The following is a 21,423-nucleotide window of genomic DNA, read 5'->3' as shown; positions in this document are numbered from 1 at the left end:
ATGTTGTCTTTGCATTTTCTCAAAAGACTTGGAAATACCAAAAGGCCTTTGAGATCGCCTTTGAGGTCTTAATTTGTCATCAAACACCAAATATGAGGTTTTTTAAATAGATTCATTTCATTTTGTCATCTGTAGGAATCCTGAACTTTACCAAATTCATGTTGCAACTGTCTGCAGCAGACACTCGTTTGCACGGTACTACTTTAAAGTCTTCATAATGGAAACACTTCAGATTGGCCTCACCATGCATGTGTTTAGTTCAGTCATGTTTTCTTTGGTTTTGACTGTTATGTTTGCATGTTTCAATTTAAAAAATTGTTTAGTATTTCAGCAAATGTTTTGTGCACATCATGTTCATGTTTGTATATGTATATGTTTGAAGTTTTCCTTTTGAAATGACTTAAAACATCTGTTATCTATTTGTTTTTACCACCAATCCAACTGCTTGCCATATTAGTCTTTGTGAATAGATATAGGGATATGATGAATTATAGCCTATCTGACAGTGCATTACTTGATTGTGAATTGATGGGTTTAATGACCAACATGAGTTCAACACTATTTGTATGGAATGTTTTCTTGACAACTGAAGGATTGTGTGTCCTTGACATTTGTGGTACTGACTGTGTTTGTGAGGTGTTTGATGACATTTACAATGGCTGTTTCAGGCTGCCTCGGTGCCTATCAGTTGTTCTGACGGTGGGAGTGTCTCTGACTCCCCCCACACCAGCCCAAGCATTTCCCCCACCCCTACACACCCCAGCAACTGTCACACGGAAGAGGGAGTCAGTTCCGTCAGAGGGGACATGAGCAATGAGGTAAGTGGCTATGCTCTCCAAGACACAGGACACATTTTAGATCCTGTGTGTGTTTAATGGCAAGATGTGTTCCCAGTGATCCAGATAGTAGGTTTTCATGTTCCATCCATGTCCTTTGTTGAACTTCTTCATGTCCGCCAATCCATTCCTGTCCAGTGTGTAACATGTGAATGTACTCTGCATGTCCCAGCCCTACATTTTCCATCTCAAAGAGATCTTCCTAACCCTGTTTACCTTCTGAATGCCTTCAGCATGTTCCAGTACTTTGTTTTCTATCTTGAATGTCCTCATCCTAGCCTTGTCTTCTCCTGAATGTCCTTGGACTCTCCTAGTACTCTGTTCAATTTCTCAAAGTCCTCGAATCATGCCATGTCTACACTTTTAAAATGTCGTCTAATCCCAGCCTTGTCTTCACCTTAAGATTGGCCTTGAATCCAGCCCTGTCTGGTGCTTACATCTGAATGTTTGTGTTACATTCCAGGATGTTATTCCGCCAAGTCAACAGAACATTATCATAATAGACGATGAAGACTTCAACTCAGAAGAAGAACCAGTGAGTATACACATGCTTGCCCAACATCACTATGTTTCTTTCAGATCGTCACTCCTCAGTATGATTGCTTACATGAAAGAATTAAATGATTTATTATATTTCAAATTGTAATAATTTGTCCTCTAGGAAATGCATCTCTGTTCTTTAGAATATAGTCATTTGGAATATAGTCATTTGGTGCTTGTAGAGCGTTGAGCTGGGCATTGTCAATGACTGTTTGTCAGGATATTTGTTTCTATGGAAACATATTTGACTAGTACCACCTATCACTTACCACAAGAATCATTCATGCTGCTTAAAGATAATGGTTTCTCAAAATCAACCACATTTTGATGCAATGTTTCGGAAAACATTTCCTGAGCTATGAAGACATTGAGGATGGTGATTCCAGTCAAGTGGTACATGTGATGAGGGTACAACTCTGCTCTGTACGGAACATGTCATTGTTGACATTGTCCTGTGTTGTCTTTCAGCTCGATGGGCCAAGGAACTGGCCCAGTCGGCCTCTCTCCCCATTTCTGCATCGACTCCAAGCTCTTGAGGTTTCCTCACTTCTAATATTGTTATGTTACAATGCAAACCAGAAACCAGGTTTTCTTGAGATTTTATAGTGGTATGCTGCCTATCATTAACTTGAGAAAGTGCCATTGTCTTTTCTTACTGTATGTTCTTGAAGAATATTTTACATGCAAGAAAGTAATCTGATGTTTGAAATCAGACTGATGTTCCCTATCTCAGATTGTCATTGTTGTAAAGTTTCCACATTTCTGAATTTCCCTCAAGTATTCTTGCCTAGGATATCCACCAGAGATGTTTTGGAAGGAAAGATTTCCTGGTTTTTGGCTGAATCATCTTTACTTTTGCTTTGACAGGTTTCTGCACTGGTCTGAAGCTTATTGGCAGCTGGGGAAAGACCTAACCTCTGCCTTGTATTACTGCAAATTCACCATTTTTGTACCTGTTCAGTGCTTATTCTTGTGACATTACAGCACATCTCTCCTTGCTGAAACACTTAAGGCTTTTGAACATTGATGCATTTGAGACAGTGAAGAAAAATGTTATCAGGAGATATTTGTTGTTACAGTAAAATATTGATCTTTTAGGTAGAGGTATTTATCATTATTGAATCAGTTTGTGCAGTGTATACAATGGTGGTTTTGCAGAGGATGTTTCAGTACTAACATGTCGTCATTAATCTGTTTATTTCAACTCATACATCTCAGTCAATTGTATATTTTCCAAATTCAAAGGCTCACCAACATGCGGCTGTTTCTAAAAAAGACCTGTTTCATATTTCATTCATTTACCATGTCAACTTGCTTTATCAACAGCTATGTATATATATGCTGTAATCTTCTCTCTTGTATCCATTATACTTTGCAAAATAATATGAAGGTCCTTGGCATAGATAATCTGCCATCACAACTTTCTTGATAAGTGAAGCTTTGTCTAACCCTGCAGATTGTGTGTGAGAATCACACCTCTCTGCTGATGAATATTAGCTTGTACACAATCACTGTATGTAGACTAGTGTGTATATTATCATATCTCATGTCATTATTTTCTTTATGTTTATTCTGTTGAATATTAACATGAGAGCTGTTTTCCTCAGATAAATGTCACAGGGTGCCTGGTCATGGTATCTCCATTTGACAGATTGAACCCCAATTTACTAAGCAGACCAAGTCACATGATTTCCGTTGATTGATGGATTTGCTAGACATGGTTTAAATCCCATTTGAATTTGGCAGGGTCAAGACTCATGCCTCATTTGTTGATTAGTCAGATATTTAACCTTCTTAAAAGCAGTGATATATATGAAATACTCCAATGAACCCAGTTCACTCATTCCTAGACAGAAAGGGCACAAAATATGGAAACGTGTTGATGTAGTTGACAAAATGTAGCATGTGCAGATCCTAAGTAATATAGACATCTGACAGTGAGTGAGGTCCTACAAACTTCGTCTTCTTTGTCATAGTAGCAACCATTTATCAGAGGAAATACAACCTTCATAAACCCAACAGCATGACAGCATGGCTAACAGTTAACTACCTAATGTAACAGAACATCAGTTCTCCAACACGCTAAGTTGTGAAAGTCTTGAGTTGTTCCTCACCATTAACAGTTTATTAGCAATGCTTCCTGTTTGAGTCCAGAATTTGTTACAAGCTTTTTGTGTGCTATGCCAAAAATGTTTCTTAACCCAATCAGTGACAGTGTGAACATCATGGCATGCTTCTGTCAACTTTGTGTCTTAGAATGTGTCATTGATGCCCGGGCCAAGCATGTCCTTAGTGTTGCAGGATCTTCTACATCAATGTTTTGTTTGCAGGGAGGTGATCCTGGTCCCTTTGGCAACATCGACACACTGGAAAAGAAACCAGCGCATCTTGCTATATTCCTCCATTATTTGATATCCAATAGTGATCCCTCATCATTGGTATGTACACCTAAAGTAATGTGAATCATTCATCTTTAGGCATTTACACAGTGAATCTGCTGGGTTCATTTTTAGCACATGGCTTTTTCACTTAAGAAAAAGGCTTAAAAGATGTGACCTAGAAGCTTAGACCTTACCTGTGTCATCTGATGATTTCCAAGACTCACTTTGTCTGATAGTTCATCTTACAATATGGGAAAAATAGGTGTAAATGATTCTGAATTTGCTATTCAGAATTTTTCCATTTTTTTTCATTTTGATGTAAACAATTGTGTATTCATTTTGAAACAATTTTCCATGTTTTACAAAAGTGTAGGTCAAGCGTTTACAAGTAATCATGTGCCTTGTGTTTCAGTTTTTCTATATAGTGTCTGACATGTACTGTCATGCCCAGGGAAGTGTTAAAGACTTGAGGAAATGGGCTTATGAGATTCATTCAACTTTCCTGGTTCATGATGCAGTGAGTATTATCATCTTCATGATCAGATTACCATGATGATTTGGGTTGGAATTGGTCTTCAGTAATGCATACTTGTTGTAAGAGGCAACTAATGGGATTGGTTGGACAGGCTGGCTGACTTTGTTGACACTTGTCATTGTATCCTAATTGCTTGGAATGATGCTCACGATGTTATCAGCCGATTGTCTGGTCCAAACTCAATTATTTACAGACTACAGCCATGTAGGTGGACTATTCTCTCGCTAATAAATGGGCCAGACAGTGCTAAGTAATGGTCATATTCTCCCTCAAGTGGGCCTGACAGTGTTAAATAATGGTTGTATACTTTCACATTTGCATTTTCGGACCAAAACCATGGAAAGTGGCATCGTTCTGTCTCAAACTGACCTGACTCAACTAACGTGATCTTTCCAATCATCTTATCTACAGCCACTGAAAGTAGAGCTAGACAACAGCATAGTAACCACCATAGATTGTATCCTGACACAATCCAGCAATGAGAACAGCCTGCGGCCAGTGTTTGACCAAGCCAAGATGGCTGTCAAGACAGAGATAGCCGAGTTACTCAATGACTTCTGTAATAAAAAGGATTTAGGTAAGTGTAATGAAACAAATCTTATAATTTTGCACAAGGTCATGCAGTTAATGTGAAATAATATTAGATAAATACTAAAATGTCTTTTCCTTTAACACCACTGACATGCGTGACATATCTGAAAGCCACATGAATGTGGTCAGGTCTCTCAAGGATGCTGTACCATGATGCTTCTGATGTCTGTTATTCCAGGGTTAGGCAGCATTTATGGTGTTCATGAACTGGAAGATGTAATGGAGAAGAACAAAGAATTGAAAATCATAGACAAATATCTCTCACCACATTTAGAGAGATGCACGTACGTAGATTGGCTGATGCACTTTTATTAGCCCCTTAATTTACCTTTCTTACCGATAGAAGGTTTGCGAAATATGACAGTGATGGACAAGCTGATGATTATGTTATCCACACACCAGAGGATCTGCTGGTGATGCAGTCATGTGTACAAAGTAATCAGGAACCTTGATTTCGTTACTGTTTTAGTAACTATCATCAGGATAAGGAGTGTTTCATTGTACAAGTACAGCTGTTATATTTTGAGTTCACTAACAGTGTAAGATTAATGTTGACACAACTGAATCATCCTAAACCTGATATTCCCTGTACAAATGACAATGCACTGCACCAGTCCAGCACCCTAAGTAATATTAACATTTGATTTACATCGTTGCCAGGAAGGACAACGTGAAGGCAAACCGTGACCAGGCCATCGGGTGGGCCTTGGCAACTTTCCTCAGGTATGTGGGCTTCACCAAGGGCCCTTCCATTGAGCGCACACAGAGTTTTGTTATGAAGGACAAGAGAGTTCTCAAACTACCAGGAAAATCAAACAAAGCAAAAGTAAGTCGTCTCAGCCTTAGTTTACATCTTTATCTATTTCACATTATTATTCAATGTGTATGTAATTTGTGAGGGCAGTGAGACTGGATGACTACCTTAAAACACCAGTTACAGCCAATCAGCAGCCTAGTCTGTTCCCACTTATGGTTCTCAACATTACATTCTTCTGTCACATACCCAGGGGTTAAAATCCCATCACCCAATGCCCAGGACAAGTCAGTTTTCATTTTGGGCAATAAGCAATAATAATATATTTTGCAATAATAATGAAGTAGAGCTAGTAGAGAGTGAAATTATCACTCTTTAATAGCCAGTAAACATTATCAATCAAGCATGGTGTCATAAAATGATGTCAAGTGGAAAATTAGTCAGGACAAGTTACTTTCTTGAAGTCACTTGCCCTGTGGCAAGTATCTGATTACAGCAAAGCTATATCTTTATGAGTAGTTTTGGGTTGTTTTTTTTTATTTTATGAACACTCTGCGACCCCCATATGGGCAAGTTTGTGACCCTTGCAGATTCTCAAGTTTGACAGGCCTTCTGTTCTTCCATGGTCAAAGAGATGAAGGTTTATTACAGGCGCAGTGACTCATCATGTCATTTTGTATCCAGTTCAGATCATGCTCGGACCTGGTCATACTGATGCTGTCAGTACATGTTCATAACACTGAATTATGAAGCTATGAAGTTGCCCTGTATATCTGTATTTAGAAGGGTACTTGTTGTCTAGCGCGTGTATTTAATACCAACCAACCTTAAAAATGTATCTTGCTTACAGCAATTCAAAGGTCACATATTCAACTTGACACATTACACCTCCACTACATTCTGTAGTGTGTGTAATGGACTTATCTGGGGTGTCGGCACACAAGGATTCCAGTGTCAAGGTGAGGAGGCATACCTTTACGTGTCCAATTAGCCAGTTCATTTTTAACACCAGACTCCTTATTTTCAAAACATTCAAACTCCTAAGACTGCTTATCTTTGATCGTAGCCAGTGTGTTCAGAATTAGCTGAAGAAATTTGTACAGGTAAGAATGTTTCAAGAATAGATAGTCAGTCTTATCAGAGAGTTTTCTGAGAGTCACAATGTTTCACATTCTGTACTGTTCAAATAGAATGTAAACTAAAGCCTGTGATCAGTAATTGTAGTGGTGGATCAATATTAAGGCACTAACAGCATAAATTGCTGGACTAATTGACACTAAGTGAGATTATGTGTTTCTGTTATGATCGAACTATCACACATTTGTTTATCAATCCTCAGCTTTGTTTTGTTTATGATGACATCCAGTACCTCTGCAGCATTGAAGCTGTGATATTTCTGTTCCAGTGTGTGAGTTGAACGTCCACAAACAGTGTGCAGAAGATACAGACCCTTGTGCTGGGAAACAGAAAAAAAGTGATCGGGACAAGGACAAGAAGCGAGCCTCTGCTGTCATCCCAGTCGTGCCCTTCGCTGGCCGAAAACAGAGCAACCCCAACAAAGATGCTGGTAAGTCAACATTAGCAGTTTATATGGGGCACAGAATTAGGGTAAAGTTGAGGAATTGCAGTTTCTAAGGCCGGGAATTGCCAGGGAACATAATAAAATGGTGATAAAGTGGAAGGCTCAGAAAAATTATATACAACTTGTTTGTTTCAGATGACTATATGTGTGACTGATAAAAGCTTTGACCTAAGTTTGAATTACTTGTTAAGGCTGTGATTTTCTTGTGATATGTTTGAATAGAATTTTTTTAATTTGGCCAAAAGCCTTTTGTCAGTGTAAGACCTCTAAGATATGGGATCATGTTGATGTCAGAATTGTGTCAATATCTAGGTAGGTCTCTTGAGGAACAGTTTGGGAAAACAGTGAAATGTGGAATTTCAGTTTCAGAGTTATTGTTGTGTATGAACTATTATTCTGCTGAGTATGTCTGACGGTGCTTGCCCAGAGAGTTCTCAGCAACTGGTCATTTCTTTGCTTCATGTGATCAGCTAACATGTTCCTTTTGTCCCCTCACAATTTAATCCTCTGCACATCATCAGGATTTTATTAGTGCACATTGATTGATGGTGCACTAGATTGAATTACTAACAAATGACTGTTGGAAATAGAGGCAATGATCTTGTGTTTTTAATACCCATGGATGTAAATCCGCATGCACCTGTATCATAAATGTGTGCTCAAGACACAATTTTGTCATGAACTTTGAAAATCTTGATCTTGATCTCCCAGTCTAATTGCATTATGGGTAGCATAAACATTCATAGACATACTTTATTGGATGATGTGTTTACAGTATGCTTACTGTCACTATTGGATGATGTGTTTACAGTACGCTTACTGTCACTATTGGATGATGTGTTTACAGTATGCTTACTGTCACTGTTGGATGATGTGTTTACAGTATGCTTACTGTCACTGTTGGATGATGTGTTTACAGTATGCTTACTGTCACTATTGGATGATGTGTTTACAGTATGCTTACTGTCACTGTTGGATGATGTGTTTACAGTATGCTTACTGTCACTATTGGATGATGTGTTTACAGTATGCTTACTGTCACTGTTGGGTGATGTGTTTACAGTATGCTTACTGTCACTATTGGATGATGTGTTTACAGTATGCTTACTGTCACTGTTGGATGATGTGTTTACAGTATGCTTACTGTCACTGTTGGATGATGTGTTTACAGTATGCTTACTGTCACTATGGGATGATGTGTTTACAGTATGCTTACTGTCACTATTGGATGATGTGTTTACAGTATGCTTACTGCCACTATCGGATGATGTGTTTACAGTATGCTTACTGTCACTATGGGATGATGTGTTTACAGTATGCTTACTGTCACTATTGGCCATTGGATGTGAGGTACGTTTACTGTCACTATTGGCCATTGGTTGTGAGGTACGTTTACTGTCACTGTTGGCCATTGGTTGTGAGGTACGTTTACTGTCACTGTTGGCCATTGGTTGTGAGGTACGTTTACTGTCACTGTTGGCCATTGGTTGTGAGGTACGTTTACTGTCACTATTGGCCATTGGATGTGAGGTACGTTTACTGTCACTGTTGGCCATTGGTTGTGAGGTACATTTACTGTCACTGTTGGCCATTGGTTGTGGGGTACGTTTACTGTCACTGTTGGCCATTGGTTGTGAGGTACATTTACTGTCACTATTGGCCATTGGTTGTGAGGTACGTTTACTGTCACTGTTGGCCATTGGTTGTGAGGTACGTTTACTGTCACTATTGGCCATTGGATGTGAGGTACGTTTACTGTCACTATTGGCCATTGGTTGTGAGGTACGTTTACTGTCACTATTGGCCATTGGATGTGAGGTACGTTTACTGTCACTGTTGGCCATTGGTTGTGAGGTACGTTTACTGTCACTATTGGCCATTGGATGTGAGGTACGTTTACTGTCACTATTGGCCATTGGTTGTGAGGTACGTTTACTGTCACTGTTGGCCATTGGTTGTGAGGTACGTTTACTGTCACTATTGGCCATTGGTTGTGAGGTACGTTTACTGTCACTGTTGGCCATTGGTTGTGAGGTACGTTTACTGTCACTGTTGGCCATTGGTTGTGAGGTACGTTTACTGTCACTGTTGGCCATTGGTTGTGAGGTACGTTTACTGTCACTATTGGCCATTGGATGTGAGGTACGTTTACTGTCACTGTTGGCCATTGGTTGTGAGGTACATTTACTGTCACTGTTGGCCATTGGTTGTGAGGTACATTTACTGTCACTATTGGCCATTGGTTGTGAGGTACGTTTACTGTCACTGTTGGCCATTGGTTGTGAGGTACGTTTACTGTCACTGTTGGCCATTGGATGTGAGGTACGTTTACTGTCACTATTGGCCATTGGTTGTGAGGTACGTTTACTGTCACTGTTGGCCATTGGTTGTGGGGTACGCTTACTGTCACTATTGGCCATTGGTTGTGAGGTACATTTACTGTCACTATTGGCCATTGGTTGTGAGGTACGTTTACTGTCACTATTGGCCATTGGTTGTGAGGTACGTTTACTGTCACTATTGGCCATTGGATGTGAGGTACGTTTACTGTCACTGTTGGCCATTGGTTGTGGGGTACGCTTACTGTCACTATTGGCCATTGGTTGTGAGGTACGTTTACTGTCACTATTGGTCATTGGTTGTGAGGAGTGTTTACTGTCACTATTGGTTGTTAGGAACATTTACTGCCATTATTGGCCATTGGTTGTGGGGTGCGTTTACTGTCAGTATTGGCCATGATTTGTTTGGAACATTTACTGTCACGATTGGCCATGGGTTATATGGTACAGTGGTTGTCTCTATTTCCCATGGGTTGTGTAGTACATTAACTCATTTCCTTTGTCAAATGCAGCATGCTGAAACACCACTTTATGTTTTTTCTGTCATGGTTTTCTTCATGTGATTGACATGTCAGCATGTCACGATTTTGTCACCTATATGTTCTGTTTGATGTTGGTCTGTCCTCTGTGATGTGCATGCCTCCTTCACACTAACTCTAGTGCTCTCTCTCTCCCCTCCTCTCTGTGGCTGACAGGTCCTCCTCCTTCTTCTACAGTACAGGAAGCACTGGCCGATGCACGGCACCAGGAGCTCCACATCGTCACACAACCAGTCAAGAAGGATGAAGACGCTGATTTCTGTAAGGAGAACTTCTGTATTCAGTTTGTAAACATGAGTCATATTTCTGGAGTTTATGATGCATTGATTTGTAACGATGTTGGTCTAATTGTGGAGAAATTAATCACAAACATACATTATTTTGTAAAATTGTCCGTTATTTCTGTACAAGTGCCAGTTATTAGTTATTATTAAAATACATTTGATGAAGTATGGATCAAAGATCACAGCATAGCTGTACAGATTGTTATGTTGAATAAACTTTGAGTTAAATGATACTGAACATGTAACATGATACTGTTTGATTCTAACCATGACGTACATACTACTCATATCTTCAGTAATCATCACCATTGTTACAATAACCATCTGTATTCACTATTACACTTGTAGTATATATACAGTATATATCCTGTCTTCCTCATAGTGTGGAGTACCATGTAGCACGCTATTGGAGTGTGTGGTTTTATTTTGAGCCCATGTATAATCTGAGTTTATTTTCAGTGTTGTTCTGTTGATATTAGCTTTCTTCTGCTGTGTGATTGTGTGATACAGCTAAGCCAGCATGAGCTCACTCAGCCCAATACCACATGCTTGTCTGCACTAACGCACATCTCATTGATTCCAGGGTAGTTGATGATGGCTGCCATCTGGTCACTCATATTGTACTTCATGGGAAGGGAAAACTAGCTTTTGTCAGTTGTTTTGAAATGTTGGGAGAAAAATTCACTGAAGTTTAACTATCCTGAGATATTTTGGAATGATTTGGTGTTACTGTTCGTATAAGGGGAAGATTGAAATATCTCTTAATGGTGCTGCAGCGTTGTTCGGGAATTTGGGTGTTCTATAGAAGGTGAAGTTGTTACTGAAAATGTGATATTATGATGGGAGTACTTTGTAAAGTGACCCAAAAGTAGTAATGGTGTATTGTAAAGGCAATTGTCGCTAAGGATTATGATTTTGTGAGATGATTTGGGAATTGTGCATTTGATTTGAACAGTTGGCAGCTATGAAGAAATCATTACTTGTACAGGGCTTCACGTGTCATAACTATATATATTTAGAATGATTTAGCAGTGCACATACTAAATCACCCAAATATTAGAGAGTAGTTCTTAGAAAGGGAACTTCATATATTCTCTATGATTGTCCAGGATCTTACTGTTATTTGCAAAAATATTTACCCCCAAAACATTTCAAATTAGAGTATTGGATGAAATCAGTAACCCTGAAATTGAACCTAATTGACATTTTCATCATGAATACCTTCATATCCATCAAAGATTCCTTCAGTCTGGTCATGTGCTCTAACTAACACTGGAATTTTGCATGAAAGCATGTGAAGTCCTTTTGCAAGAGATGTTCATGTCATTCATGTCTAACCAAAACTTTCTTTGATTTAGTGATTGATAGTCAGGGAAAATGCTGAATATATTCAGACACTCACGCTTAAAATCAGAATGGAATGTTCTAGTTCAGAGCTTTTGATTATGAATAACTAGGGGCTGATCTGATGCATGTAATGAAAGATTTTTGTACAAATTTGGCTATCTCAAAACAAAGTTATTTGTCCCTACATTTCGGCTGGATTTTCTCTTACAAAAATGTCCAAAGAAAGATGGCTTACATGCCACCCATATTTTGAAATCTCTTCGTAGAAATATTTGTGTGTCTCTAGTCTTGAAATGGGTGTAATACTTTTGCATTTGAACGCACTTGAATGAATATTCATTTTGCATAGTTTATAGAGCAAATGCTACAGTAAATGTGAATACCAGCTGGTATTGTAGGGAATGTGTGAACCAGCTTGTTGTTTCTTCACCATGAATGTGATCAATGTATTGTGTATTTTTAGGTGTGATGAACACATTGCAGCCAGATCACCACAGTATTATTATATTTGAAACTCTTTAAAACACTTAAATATACCACTAGTCCCAGTTCAACAATGGTCTCTCTTCAGCAACAGCTTGTTAGTAAACCGATGGTCTCACTTCAGCAACAGCTTGTTAGTAAACTGATGGTCTCACTTCAGCAACATCTTGTTAGTAAACTGATGACATCACTTCAGCAACAGCTTGTTAGTAAACTGATGACATCACTTCAGCAACAGCTTGTTAGTAAACCGATGGTCTCACTTCAGCAACAGCCTGTTAGTAAACTGATGGTCTCACTTCAGCAACAATTTGTTAGTAAACTGATGGTCTCACTTCAGCAACATCTTGTTAGTAAACTGATGACATCACTTCAGCAACAGCTTGTTAGTAAACTGATGACATCACTTCAGCAACAGCTTGTTAGTAAACCGATGGTCTCACTTCAGCAACAGCCTGTTAGTAAACTGATGGTCTCACTTCAGCAACAATTTGTTAGTAAACTGATGGTCTCACTTCAGCAACAATTTGTTAGTAAACCGATGGTCTCACTTCAGCAACAGCTTGTTAGTAAACTGATGGTCTCACTGCAGCAACAGCTTGTTAGTAAACTGATGGCTTTACTTCAAAAGCATCTTGTGGTACAGGAACATTATGTTAGTTTGATAGCCTCAGTACAGAGACGCTTTGCTAGGTTTGCACTGTTCTCACAACAAGAACACCTTGTTCATTTGTCAATAGTCATTCACCTAATTATTCCTTGTTAGTTCACGAATTGTCTCACTCACTTCAGAACACTTTGTTATTCTTATTTTATGACGACCTTGATCATTCACCAATAGCATGCCACACCTATGGACTACATCTTCGCTCTGGTTGAACACACATTCCTCAAAGACACATGTTCATTTGATAATTAGACAAACGTGTGTGTGTGTGTGTGTGTGTGTGTGTGCGTGCATACGTGCATGCGTGTGTGTGTGCGTGCGTACGTACTTACACAATCACCATTAGCCACATTCTGTATCTGTATATTTAACCAATGCAAGGCTATCACTGCAGTGTTCGAATTAATGAAGTATCTATTTCAAGCTGACAACCAACTTAAAGTTCTGTATCTGATATGGATCATAGTTGATAACTCCATTTGTACTGAAACACTTCTGAGGAGTGGTTCAATTTGTCAATAGGAATGCAAGTTATACTTCATGTCAAGATGACATTGTGTGAATATGGCCATTAAAGCTTCTGCCTGTTTTTGTGTAGTCCCTTCTCCCAATTATAGAGATATCAGAGGTCATCATATGAGTTTCAAGCACTGCAGCATAGCCCCTACAACCTGTCTCACTGCTTGCTTCATGTTGTGTGCATGTGGTGTCTGGGCTTATAGCATCCCTTAACACTTACTTCAGCAGTACTGCTTTCCAAAATAGCCGGCCTCCCAGCTGGACATGGGGTGAAGAGCATTATACAGAGATATGAAGATGGCCCCAAGAGCCCCACAGAGAACCCTGAAGCTGCTGTTGATGCCAATCAAGGGTATGTTCCTAAAATATCATCTCGCCAGGTTTCCTGTCAATGCTATTATGGAAAAAGTCCCAAAAGCAAGCAAAATACAGTGCTCTAATAGTACAGGATAAATGAGAAGTAACTAGAATATTATATTTCACTTTTTTGTTATGTTTAGGCATAATACTTATTTCTCCCGTGAATGCTTTATGGATTCTTAGATTTTAGATATTTTTTATATAAATCTTATTTGAAGATTGTTGTCAGTGCAGTCTTTCTAAAAGGACACAGATATTTAACATGTAAAGCTGAGAGTGAATTTGATGAAATGATAAAATGATTTTGATTCTTCAGTCTGCTTCTCCTATTGCACACCTTTTTGACTTGCTTAGTAATGTCCTCCACTGTCTGTGTTCCAGGAAGGACCGCGAGCTTGGCAGATCTGAGAGTATGAAGGGCAGGGGAGAGGTAACCAAACTAAAAGTAATGTAGCAAAGTTTGTTCTCTGCATGCCGCCCTGGCTCCTTGCCGGAAGTTAATGTTGTAAAACAAGTCAGTCTTGGATTGTCTCTCAGTTCATCATCAATTGATGCAGGCTCTTGCTTTCAAAAGTTTCCAGGAGACTAAGACACTCGGGTTAACAATGTGTTGAACTTTCTTGTCATTTTGGTTCGGATGTTACAGTAAGGTTTAGTTCATTCCTGTTTCTGCGATAAACTTCATTTCTTAGATCTGTTCTCATGAAAATGGACAGGGACAAATTCTTGCTGCCAGCATTCGGCATCAATTAAAAGATAGTTACTGCTGTATCAAGTCCACTTTTGATATTTAGTGTTCTTGATGTTTATGGTGAAACAGTGTAAAACGTCAATGTGAAAATTTCATGTGTATTTATGCATGAATATATGTGGTCTTATTCTTTACTGAATCTTCTTGATATAATGTGAAGAAACTATATGATTGTTTTCAGATAGCAGGTCTAGGGTTTTGCATGCATTGAAAAACAATTAAAATATATTACAGAAATTTTTGGAAATAAATGTAATGTTTAAAAAGTCGCTGATCATTGCCTTGCATTCTGATTCTGTGTTAATCACCCATTCTGCACTGTTCCTTGTAACACAGTTAGAAGTTCATTCTGCTTTCTTCAGAAGGGTGATCGTCCAGCACGGAGAGCCAAGAGTGATGTAGACATGGACGACAATACAATCAAAGCTCTTAACCAATCAGGCAGCTCCTCTACTTCTAGTTTGTCCAATCGGTATGATCCCATCTTACATCACCAGCTGTTTGTACCCTAACATGAGCAAAAACCCTTATGAATAATTTAAGTAAATTATGTTCACAAGAAGTAATCTGAAGAAATCATTTTTCATAATTGGATAACACTGAAGCTATATGGTCTTCCATTGACTAATGACTAATTCTCAAGCAGAGCATGGGCAGACCTAGTATGTCCTACACATTGCTTGGTTGTAGAGGTGTGTAATGGGCAGGTTGACAATGTCGTGTTGTTTCCAGCAGCGTGGAGAGTCCTTCCAACTCCACTGAGACAGTGCATGAGTTGATTGCAAATGACTCTGACTTAGATGTGGAGTCTGAGTTGCCATCACTGAAGAGCATTCTTGGAGAAGATGTTATTAAGAAGTTAAAACCGAAGGAGAAGAAACGTCAGGAAGTCTTGAATGGTATGTCATGATTCAGTTGGAAATTTTCATCACACCATGAGCTGATATTTCATCAGAAATGCAGTGACTGATACAGAGTTCAATATTCATTAGTAAAATAACAAGTAATGTTGCAAGGACGTTTTTTTGCCGTGGTAGTATAAATGACAGCTTTTTGTACATTCATTTCAGTCTGCAACTAAAGTTCTCACATTCCAGGTTTTAAACTTCTGTTGTTATTGATGTTTATGTATATTCTGTCGACAGAGTTGTTCTACACAGAGCGAGCACATGTCCGATCACTAAAGATTATTGACAAGCTATTTCATCGGCCTATGGCAGTTGAAGGTGGTCATCATGAGCTAGCACGATACTTGTTTCCTAATCTGGATCAGATGATAGAATTACACAGTGAGTAATGTGATGCTGTAATCTCCTTGTAATCCCCAGCACTAGAGCGAGGCTCATGATGTTGATCACTGGGTTATCTGGTCCACACTCAATTATTTTATGACTGCCGCTATATATAGGTCAATTTATATGGATAGCAATTTCTTGAGTTTATTTTCACGACGTTACGGGGCTTATCCTAGCCCCCTCATCAGGTTGAGCTGAACTGAACAGTAAGGCTAACTGTTAACTCTGCCCATGACCTCAAAATGCTTATGACGTCACAATGCTATGACAACATGATACCAGTAGATACAGGAATGCATTCTGCCTGATAATATGATAATATGATAATGCATTGCCGCTATATAGTTGGAATGTTGCCGAATTTGATGACAGAAAACAAACTAAAGTACAGTCAGTGTCCATCAAGGACACATTCACATTCCCATCACATTCCATCAAGGCCTGGTGCACAGAACTTGGTTAGAATGGGCGGCGACAAACAAACTAAACAAGATAAGCATTGGTCCCCTAGTAGTTGTGGGTTCTGTTCTCATAAAATAGCCTAATTATTAACATCTATTATTGTGCAACTTTAACATGGTTGTGTTCTTCAGCTATGAAATTGGAGCGATTATGTTTCATGTTCTGGACTATATTTAAGTTCTGAAGCAGTTCACCAGTCATGTGGTGAAGGCTGTGTGTGATTTACGTATGAATCACATTCCATATTCACAACAAGTCCCCAGTGGTAGATGGTTGGAAAATGACTCTGTTAGTTGATACGGTTGGTTGATAACTTTTTCATATTACAAATACTGTTATATTTTTGTGATCAGGAGAGCTGAACAACCAGATGAAGAAACGGCGTCAGGAGAATCCAGTAGTGACTAGGGTAGCAGACCTCTTGTTGTCCAGGGTAAGGTTTTGCCCTTCAGGAGTCCAAGTACCACAGAGTTTCACAGACATACTGAGGGAGATAATTCTGGAACAAATATACACTTCATAATTTCATTTTGGCCCAAGTGAAGAATCACTTGTTTGGTTCATTAGATGTCAGATTATGTCACCCTATGGAATGAGATCTAGAGGTGTTTGTTTGGCCTCTCTACTAACTGGAAACAATTATCAGATATTGTTAAGTGCTGATGTCAGCAGTATTTCAACAATGCAAATAGAAAAACATGATGGAGGACCACACACATGGAGCAATCCATGCCGTATGAGCAGAAACACAGTTTACTAGATCAGACATTGTAATCATGTACTGTCATTACTGGGTCTTGTAGGACATCAGTATGAAATGCTGATTATTTACAGACTATCGCCATGTAGTTGTAACATTGCTGATTGCAGCATTCAACAACAACAAATGATACGAAAATAAAAGAGAAAATTATTTACTGTGTAAACTGACTTTCTTCAGTTATTACCACTTTATCAATAACTCTACATGCTTAGCATTATACCTTTTATATTGTAGTTTGATGGTGAAAATGGAGAAATATTCCGTCAAGCATGTGCGGAGTACTGCCGTAACCAGTCCTTCGCCCTGGAAAACCTGAAGAAACATCAACGCAAAGAACAGCGGCTGTCCCAGTTTCTCAATGTAAGATGTTGGGGTTTTAAGTGCTATCACACGTCAGTAATATGCGTAAATACAACAGTTCTACATGGACTCTTATTGGGTACCAAAACTCAGGATAATAAGCACTTGGAATGGTTGATTTGTCAGCCTGTGAATACATCAAATACTGACTTGATCAACAGTCTCCTGGTGTCACAATGAATACTGGTACATAACTCTCACATATCATTGTGTACAGGAAGCTGAAAGTAGTCCGCTTTGTCGCCGATTGCAACTCAAGGATCTCATGCCGGCCCAGATGCAGCGCTTGACAAAATACCCCCTGTTGATAGATAACCTCATGAAGTATACTCAAGGTAGGTTGACACAAAGTTCCAGAGACTTACTTGTCATGAAGGGAACTCTATCCCCTACGAACGCTTAGCTACTTCGCTAGTGTCTTTAATCTTGCATAAATTAGTTCCTTCTATGGCTGAGAAGGTTGAATTTGTAAGTAGAACATTCTTTATATTTTTACATATTACTTGTTATTTAGAACTGTCAAAGACTTCAGGTTAGAATACCTTCTGAATTCCCCATGCTTGTTGTTGGAAGACCCTGTGAAATTAGATAGCTGTTACAGAGTTGTCTGGTGCTAACAGATTGTAAAGATTGTTAAGCTGCTCTCTGCCATTTGTTAGCCTTCTTTAGTCCCTTCTAATATGAATTTTGAAAGGATAACAGAAAGGAAAACATGCACCATATAAATGGAAAGCATAATGGTGTTCAGTGAGACCCCGGATACTTGGACGCTAAATAACTGGAAACCTCGCCTTCCGGTCAAGTCTCATTAACAAAAACCTCTTACGCTACGACTGTCTACAACAGATATTTGGTTTCTGTTCCTGGACGGTAATGTTTGCAAACAAACCGTTAAATCAACACGAAATAGACTCACATATCCACATGAAGCTTTGATTTTCTACTGACTCTGAGAAGTGAAGTGCGAGTGTCCATGTGTTTTGACATGAGACAAGGTCTGCTATTCTGAATTAATGGCCGATCAGTAGGGTTATAGCTGGTGATTAGTGGGCCTATCTGACCCCGAGTAAATTTTAATTAGCAAATGACAACAACCATGCTGTTTGGAAATGATTTTCACCCAGAAGTGTATGGTCACATTTTGGAGGACGGAAATCCAGATATTCAGCTATCCGGATGATTTACACATAAATGAATCTCTTCTTGTACCTGGGGTCTCACTGTGTTTGTTCCAGTAGTTATGTTGCACCCTTTCTGTATTTTCAGCCAACTCTGAAGAGCACAGTCAACTTGAGCGAGCTCGGGATAAAAGTAAACTAATTTTAGCATATGTGAACCAGGCTGTGAAAGACTGTGAAAATTATCACCGATTACGGATTATACAGAAAAAGATAGACAAACGTCCAATAGAAAATATGTCAGGTCATCAATCTTATGAAGAAATGAAGGCAAGTTCTATTCAGTTGTTTGTTTTTGGAGCAGAATAATGAATAATGAAGCATTTGTCTTATATAAGAAGATAGTCATCAAATTTAAGCTACAGAAAGGTGTAAAACAGACTCTATTTTCTTTTTCTGTCATTAAGTTCTATTCTCACTGTTGAACCCAGTTGAAAAAAAGAAATAAGGATAGTTATATTGAAGGACATTGCCAATACGCATGTACAATAGGATTGGTGGGGAAGTCTAGTGGTTGAAGTGTTTGCTCATCATGCCGAATATCACGGTTTGATTCCCCACATGGGTGCAATATATGAAGCCTATTTCTGGTGTTACTTGCCGTGATATTACTGGAATATTGCTAAAAGCGTCCTGAAACTAAACTCACTTGCTTATTCATTTACAGTAGCAGATGAACAGTTTTGTTTACAATGGTGTTTCAGAATCTTGATGTAACTCAACACAAGCTGGTGTATGACGGAGTGTTATCGATGAAGTTGCGGTCACATCGGATGATGGATGTGCATGTGGTGCTGCTGGAGAATATCATGGTGCTGTTACAGAAGCAGGATGATAAACTGGTCCTTTGTCAGTCTAATGCACAGTCTTCACGAGCAGAGGATAAATTTGTTAACACCCACAGCCCACTTCTGAAGCTGCAGAACTTGCTGGCCAGGAATGTGGCAACAGGTAGGTGTAAGCATGTGGCTTTCAGTGGTCTTGTACCGGATATTGCCAATGGCACAGTCAGATTGACATGACAGAAGTAAGTTTTTAGTCTATAGGAGAAAGGGACATTGAAATGTCATTGTATGAACTTGATTGTTTTACCTTTACTGTTTCTCTTTAGTAATATTTAGTACATAAGACTGCATAACAAAAATTAAATGGTTCTCGGGCACATTTTTTCCAAAAGTGACAAGGGTGGTATTTTTTTTTTATTTCGGAAATACAGCTTTGGAAGTTTTGCACGTGTTAATGAGTTGTAGATTCAGTCACACTCTTTCTTACAGATACCCATTCTTATAGTGGACAAATGGATAATTGGGACACAGCCAAGTCAAGCTTATTGTTTTTCAAATGGCAAGCAAAAGTTGTGATGCGCACAAATAAAAGTGACGCACAGCGAAACATTTCACGTTTATATTTAGCCTAACATGAGCATGAAACAGATTATACGTTTTACAAACAATGCAGTCTAACTGAGCTTTCATTTTTCAGACAAAAAGGCATTTTTCGTTGTAAATACAGAAAACAGTGGACCTCAGATCTATGAGTTTGTCGCCCCAACACAAGATGAGAGGAGAAAGTAAGCACTTCTCAATATGTCAAGAAACTGTTCCTATGCTACGTTAATAGTTGGAGCTTATAGTTAGTTGTATTTATTTATGTTTTTTACTTATTTAATGATGGGATAAATGTTCCAAATTATGTCACACTTGCCAAAGTTATTATTCATTTTATTGATGACTTTTGTATTTCAAATGCTACAAGCAGTTGCACTCATGGGAGGCCATTGGTATGAGAAAGTCTCTTTTGGAGTATTTATCAATACATAGCGTTTCAGTTTTGATTTTACATCATCCAGTCGGAATATAAGAAATGCACACTTTAAGTTATGTATAGCAGAAACCACCTGAGGTTTTGGTAGACAATGTAAAACCAGAAGGGTAGTTATTTCCTGACCCTGGAGAAGGAGAAGTGTTTTCTGTAACATATATACTGTCAGTGATGGATATTCTGGGAAAACAAGAGATGACCCAGTGTTAGTGAGAAGCACACTTCAGGTTTATATCTGTGAGTAGGAAATTGCTAACCCAGGTCTCAGAGAAAAGAAAGTTGAGATGAAACAGTTGTTTCAGAAAATCATACTTGACTGCATTATGAAGCTTCTTTAAATGCTGAATTACAGAGAGTACCTGCTGGAGACATGAATATAGATATGTATCAGTGCACACTGACAGTGAAACATATGGCAGTGTGAGTTGAATGGTTGAAATGAAGCCCATGTTTTTTTTTAAATAAAACTTTATAACGATATGAAATACCTGTTGCCATCTGATGATGAATTTGTCTTGCAGGTGGATGAAATACATCAACGATTCAGTGGAGGAGGTGAAGAAGAGGGAAGGATCTAAGTTTACCCCATTTGTTCCCCCTAAATTGCCACCAGCAATAGTGCCCCCTCCAGGAAACCATGAAGCAGAGACCATCTCATTACGGAGAGATCAGATCAGGTCAGTGTCATCACCTCAAGACAATATGATCTCTACTGAATCACTTTTGAAACGAAGAGAAATTAATCAATACTATTTGTAACAACAGATAGCTTTGCCTACAAGGTAGAGCAAGAGAACACTAGACATCCATTTTAGTTTTTCAAATTCCTCATGTGGTTGATATGTCAGCCATACTGTTTCTGAAGTGTAAATAATGTTTGTTGCATCCGACATCTCCACTTGTTTGTGTTCAGTTATGCACTGAAAGTCTATTACTAAACATCTAGATCATATCGTTATGTTCCTTGAACATGCTGCCCTATGTATGGTGCATGTGTCAATATGAACTCTTGAGTAAAGATATGGATTGTTGTTGA

At 38.8% G+C, this 21,423-nt stretch overlaps 2 protein-coding genes across 22 annotated transcripts in view; one reads left to right on the top strand and one right to left on the bottom strand.

The window, feature by feature from the left end:
* The window catches only part of LOC137286941 (rho guanine nucleotide exchange factor 11-like), a 117,474-nt gene that overhangs the window by 85,654 nt on the left and 10,397 nt on the right, over positions 1-21,423 (top strand). For 5 of the 21 annotated variants that reach the window (XM_067819092.1, XM_067819069.1, XM_067819120.1 and 2 more), the window contains 23 exons: positions 669-818; positions 1,300-1,371; positions 1,845-1,913; positions 3,707-3,814; positions 4,170-4,274; positions 4,704-4,869; positions 5,062-5,167; positions 5,544-5,709; positions 6,488-6,596; positions 7,043-7,204; positions 10,254-10,358; positions 13,623-13,749; positions 14,139-14,202; positions 14,871-14,980; positions 15,241-15,407; positions 15,654-15,797; positions 16,619-16,698; positions 17,263-17,388; positions 17,606-17,723; positions 18,655-18,836; positions 19,271-19,517; positions 20,049-20,136; positions 20,909-21,064. In XM_067819092.1, coding sequence (XP_067675193.1) covers positions 669-818; positions 1,300-1,371; positions 1,845-1,913; positions 3,707-3,814; positions 4,170-4,274; positions 4,704-4,869; positions 5,062-5,167; positions 5,544-5,709; positions 6,488-6,596; positions 7,043-7,204; positions 10,254-10,358; positions 13,623-13,749; positions 14,139-14,202; positions 14,871-14,980; positions 15,241-15,407; positions 15,654-15,797; positions 16,619-16,698; positions 17,263-17,388; positions 17,606-17,723; positions 18,655-18,836; positions 19,271-19,517; positions 20,049-20,136; positions 20,909-21,064 — 2,927 coding nt within the window. The remainder of the gene's footprint in view (positions 1-668; positions 819-1,299; positions 1,372-1,844; positions 1,914-3,706; positions 3,815-4,169; positions 4,275-4,703; positions 4,870-5,061; positions 5,168-5,543; positions 5,710-6,487; positions 6,597-7,042; positions 7,205-10,253; positions 10,359-13,622; positions 13,750-14,138; positions 14,203-14,870; positions 14,981-15,240; positions 15,408-15,653; positions 15,798-16,618; positions 16,699-17,262; positions 17,389-17,605; positions 17,724-18,654; positions 18,837-19,270; positions 19,518-20,048; positions 20,137-20,908; positions 21,065-21,423) is intronic. The other 16 variants (XM_067819153.1, XM_067819129.1, XM_067819060.1 and 13 more) reach the window with 13 other exon arrangements.
* LOC137257964 (uro-adherence factor A-like) lies at positions 7,879-9,900 on the bottom strand. The gene is made up of 2 exons (XM_067795489.1): positions 8,544-9,900; positions 7,879-7,931 (listed from the first exon to the last, which is right to left on the bottom strand). The coding sequence occupies exons 1-2, from the start codon at positions 9,898-9,900 to the stop codon at positions 7,879-7,881; spliced, it is 1,410 nt and encodes a 469-aa protein (XP_067651590.1).

This window comes from Haliotis asinina, chromosome 1 (genome assembly GCF_037392515.1).
Source record: "Haliotis asinina isolate JCU_RB_2024 chromosome 1, JCU_Hal_asi_v2, whole genome shotgun sequence".
In the NCBI taxonomy this organism is placed as follows: Eukaryota; Metazoa; Mollusca; class Gastropoda; order Lepetellida; family Haliotidae; genus Haliotis; species Haliotis asinina.
This window is presented reverse-complemented; position numbering and strand designations above follow the sequence as displayed.